This window comes from Echinops telfairi, unplaced genomic scaffold (assembly GCF_000313985.2).
Source record: "Echinops telfairi isolate 266 unplaced genomic scaffold, ASM31398v2 ScPeMD7_443;HRSCAF=831, whole genome shotgun sequence".
In the NCBI taxonomy this organism is placed as follows: domain Eukaryota; kingdom Metazoa; phylum Chordata; class Mammalia; order Afrosoricida; family Tenrecidae; genus Echinops; species Echinops telfairi.
Window position 1 is genome coordinate 80,975,889 of NW_022104341.1, and position 4,956 is coordinate 80,980,844.

Here is a 4,956-nt window from a genome sequence, read left to right on the forward strand (position 1 = left end):
ATCTAGACCTCTTTAAATGCCCTTTGCCTCTGGAACAAAGTGTTCTTGTGTTAAGGGAGTACTTGAATGGAGGCCCAATGTCCATCTACAATCTTAATTCTTAACATATAGATATGAGTGCTTAATTCTATGTCCCCTCTCATTTTATATATATTTATATATGTACATGCCTGTATTTAGATCTCTATAAATGCCCTTTGCCTCCTGGTTCTTTCCTCTATTTCCTTTTACTTTCCTCTTGTCCCACCATCATGTTTAGCCTTCATACGGGTTAAGTAATTCCTCCTTGTTACATTGCCCTTGATTAACCCCTACTAGATGTCCTATGACCTTCCTTCCATTGATCACAGTTCACTTGTTGTTCCCTTGTCCCTGGGTTGGTTCTCCCCCTCTCCCTTCCTTTCTCCCACATCCCCCAGAACCATTGGTCCCGTTCTTTTCATCTCTGAATATTTATCCCACCTATCTTATCTAGATAGAGTAACTCTTTACAGAGGTAGAAAACCTCATCTTTATCCCTCGGAGCAGCTGGTGGTTTTAAATTGCTGACCTTGCATTTATCAGCCCATCTCATAACCACTACACCAACACAGCTCCTCAATACAAGTTATAGTAAGTATTAATTTGTGAATAGTTGCATTTAAAAATTTTTTTTAATTATTTTTTTTCTTTTAGTTGGCTGTCCGGAATTATTCATATTTATAGTCCTCACACATGGGCTTGCTGTTTGCGGTATATATTCAATTCTTCTTTTCAAGAAAGGCAAGTAATATTTTACCCTGTAGTAGTGTATTTTGACCTTTTGGGCCTGATCATATTTTATTGGTCTCATTTAAAATGCATGCAATGCCATAACCTTTTGTAATACTTACACACCAGATGAATAAGCTCATTAAGAAAAGTATCTTTTATCCAGCAAAACTACACAATTAGGATGAGGTAATTCCATACCTGAAAATAAGAAATTCACTTGACTAACCATCGAGTTCTAATACAGAAGATAAGCTTTTTAGAGGTGGAAAAGCTGATCATATGCTCTATGTCTTGCCTAGAGCTGCTGCAACACAAATGCCACATGTGGTGTCTTTAACGAACAGAGACTGAACTTCTGGACGTTCTCATCAGGGCTTTGTTAATGCCTTCCTAACTGTAGCCGTGGACCTCCTTGGTTTCTTGGCGATTCTCAAATGACATCGATGTTTACCTAACCAGTGATACCTCAGTTGTCGAACTCAATTCGTTCCAAATTCATGTTCAAACACTTAATGCATTTTTCCCCATAAGAAAACCAAATAATTGGTTCTGAGGCCTCTAAATTGTGCTTATAAATTAATTTTTCTGGGACTTTAACACAAACAGCCCTAGGTTGTGCAAATACCTTTTAAACATCTGAATGCAATAAATCAGTACATTAAATATCAAAACACAATATAGTAAGTAAAATGAACTTATTTTTATTATGTCTTATTTTAAAGCCAGGAATTTGCAACATGGTACACTAACATGGGCTTCACTTTAAAATCCCCATTAGCAGTCCTACACAAAAACAGTGAGCCTATCTTTCATAGGCTTGTGGCCTGGCAATGCCTTTTCCTCTTTAGTAATGAAGGTCCTTTTGGATATTTTTTCCCAAATAAGTCCAGTTTCATTGTAGTTGAACACTTGCTGGGGAACGAAACCCTCAAGCTTCCACCTATTCAGCAAATTCAGTCACAAATTCCTCAGCTTCGTCCTGTTGGTGCTTGGCCCCGCCCGGGCCTCCCTACACTGTGTGAGTGTGTCGCACCAGCCATGGCTGGCTTGGAACACTTGGTGCTGCTCAGCACTCATGCCCGCAACGGTTTTCATGAAATCACTATGGAGGTGTTTGGCCTCCTTGCTTATCACTGTCTTTGTGTGCTCTCGCCATTGAGTTGGGTCTGATTTATCCAAATTCACAGTAACTTTTCAAATTCTTTGATGGTCTGGGTTCTTTGTTTCGTTGTTAACAATTGCACTCCTTTCGGCAACATTGGCCACTTTAATTATGCTTTTTTTCCCTAAAAAACTTCTGATAATGTTGACTTAGCCATGTTGTATTCAGCTGCCAAATCAGACAAGCAACCAATGATTCAAAGTTCGCAATTATTTCTTTAACTCCATTGTGGTTCTCACTTTCTCTCAGCTGTACTGCTTGTATCACTAACTTGATATTTACACAAAGTACAAAAGAAAGCACAATGACAAGTGTTTTAATGCACTAACACACGTACTACATGTTGTCTGAGAGCGCGGCACTCGAGTTGTGGAAAGTTCGAGCTTGGGGCCGTTGGGCAACGGAGGTATCACTGTATGAAAGTGCTTCTGTGTCTAATCTCTATTCTTTTAAAAATTCAGAAGTAAGAAGATTCGCTATTCTCTGGTTTTAACTAATTAACATAGCAAAACCCTGTTTCCAAACAGGATCACATCACCGGTATAGGGGTTTGGATTCCAACACATACTTTGCACGCTATTTTATAAATAAGCTCATTTTCAAGGAAAACTGCAATTGAGTTTAAATTTGTTACCGTACAAATCTTATATCAAGTTATGCAATCCGCTACTAGTACACAAAGAAACACCCTTGTCTCCATGGAGCATGCTGGCTGCCCTTCTTCCAAGACAGGTCTTAGCTGTAGTGGACTTTAAAAAAACGTTTTTACTGGAAAGACATGTGCATGATAATAAATCAGACATACACAGTGATACACAATAAAAATAAATTTCCCCTTGATGTGATTGAACTGTTTAACTGTAGTCTATGTGAATTATATGCCAATAAAACGATTGAAATAAATAAATAAATAAAATTTCCTTTGCTCAATTTCTTGTTGGAATATTCATTGCAACAGAAATAATGCCCTCCTTTAGCTTTTCCCTAAAAAGGGTGCATACTGTTCTTTTCTGTATGCTGCTATCTTTTTCTCTATAGCAATATATCTTGGAAATTATTGTACAGATACTTTGCACATTTTTAATAACTACAGGACACAGTATATGCTATATTTTTTCAAACATGCTTTTGCTCTTATAGACAGTGCTAGACTGACTATTTTGTATCTAGCTTTGTGTGCACCTGCTAGTACATTTGTAGGATAAATTTCTAAATGTTTCTTCTAGGTTAATTGAAAATGATGGTAGATAATGTCAAGTTACCCTCCAAAGAGATGCCTTTCACCTTTGAGTTCGTTCAGACTCATCACAGCCCAATGGGGCAGAGCGGATGGGTCCCATCGGCTCTCTAAGACTGCTTTCTTAGTGGAGGCCGACTGCCACCTCTTTCCCCTGCACAGTGGCTGCTGGGGTCTAGTGACGTTACTGTGATTAGCAGCTGAGTGTTTCTTGCAAAAAGACTGTACAGCTTTATAATTATTACCTTAGTAAATGTGCATACATTTTTCTCCCCACTCTTTCACTAGCATTTGTTCATTCATTCAACAAGTACTAGCTGAGCACCTTTGTGTTTCTTAACTTGTCCAGCATTCCACCTCCCTACCTCCAATGCTTTTATCTTATTGGTGCTATAACATCTCCCCGGGTTATTTTTCACTCAGCAGTTCATTTCCCTGTATATTTTTAAGGACTTTGATGACTTCATAATTATCTATTTTTGTAAGTTTATGTAAATCAATGGTGACACATAAAGTATATGATTGGGTATTTCCTAAAATAATAAGGAGATTTTTAAAACAGTGATGTGGAAAGAGAGCTGAGATGTATTTTCAAATGATAAATAGCAAGGTACATAGTGAATATAATATAACCCTATTTTGTTAAGTTACATAACTTAAGAATAAATTCTGGAAGTGTGTATGCTAAACTGGAACATGGGCGGCAGTGGTTTTTATCTTCTACTTTATGTATTGCTATTTTCAAAGCTTTTATGAGGAGTATGCATTCTATAATAAACATGTGTTTAAAGAATAAAAATGAGTGACATTAGAAAGTAAGCATAAGTCTGCTTCCCAGTTTCCTTTCAAAGATTGGGAGAGTCACATGGAATTCTGTGGGTGTACTCTTGCTATCCTCAGGAAATGTTAATGAAGTGGATGTTTTTGTTCAGGGTGTTTTCAGAATCTGGAAGCTTCATCATAGTTCTCTATTCTATGACACATAAGGATCCTGAGTTTTATGAATGCCTCCCTTGTGGCGGTGGGATTACTGACCTTCAGTTTCAGTTGCTAACCAGCAAGGAAGCATTACAGCTTTTCAAAGTAAGTGGCTTGATTCCTTAGTACATTCATGAGACTGGGAGTTGTGCTTTGCCAGATAAGACGCACCGGTCTTCACCGTTTCATATTCTGATTCAGCACTTTGACTTTGTGTGCTTATGATCATCTTTATTTTAAATCGTGTAACAGTATTAATTGCACCATTGCTCCATCAGCACAGTAAAGTCACACAATGAGGAGTATATTGGCCATTTTAACTGGTTGGCAGGGGCTCTTCCACTCAAGGCGCCCTTGGTTTCCACTGGATCATTTTTCTCGCCAGACTTAGTTCCTCGGCAGCCTGCAGAATCCCTTCCTCGATTCTCCCTCCCTGAATGTGGTCTTTTAATTTTTTACCATCAGATTCTGTTTCAACCATAGTTAGCTTCTCCTTTGTAATCTCTTTTGTGTCCTTTAATAGGTTGTAGTTTTAGGATTTGCTCAAGAACATCAAAGATCTTTGTGCATAATATTCCTCGTCTCTCGTGGGGACTGTCACATGCTACCAATCCCTCCAGGCCCATGGTCTTCTTCAGCAACCTATAATCTTGATTAGTTGTTAATTTTGTTTAGTAACTCTTACCATATCTCCAGAACCAAATTACAAGAAGGAATCCAAGATTATCTACAAAATAACATGCTTGTGTGTATCTAAAACCTTTAGTGAATGCATGAATAACGTTTTCTGATGTCGATGGTTAAATTTATGATGTTTTTGTGCTTT

General features: G+C 37.9%; 2 protein-coding genes across 2 annotated transcripts in view; one reads left to right on the plus strand and one right to left on the minus strand.

Annotated features, from left to right (window-relative positions):
• Positions 1-4,956, plus strand: part of STIL (STIL centriolar assembly protein) — a 65,901-nt gene that overhangs the window by 20,753 nt on the left and 40,192 nt on the right. Inside the window, exons 7-8 of the mRNA XM_045291763.1 lie at positions 676-762; positions 4,085-4,235. Of these exons, the coding sequence (XP_045147698.1) occupies positions 676-762; positions 4,085-4,235 (238 nt within the window). The remainder of the gene's footprint in view (positions 1-675; positions 763-4,084; positions 4,236-4,956) is intronic.
• Positions 4,474-4,756, minus strand: LOC115870133 (NADH dehydrogenase [ubiquinone] 1 alpha subcomplex subunit 5-like). The gene is made up of 2 exons (XM_030886082.1): positions 4,711-4,756; positions 4,474-4,595 (listed from the first exon to the last, which is right to left on the minus strand). The coding sequence occupies exons 1-2, from the start codon at positions 4,754-4,756 to the stop codon at positions 4,474-4,476; spliced, it is 168 nt and encodes a 55-aa protein (XP_030741942.1).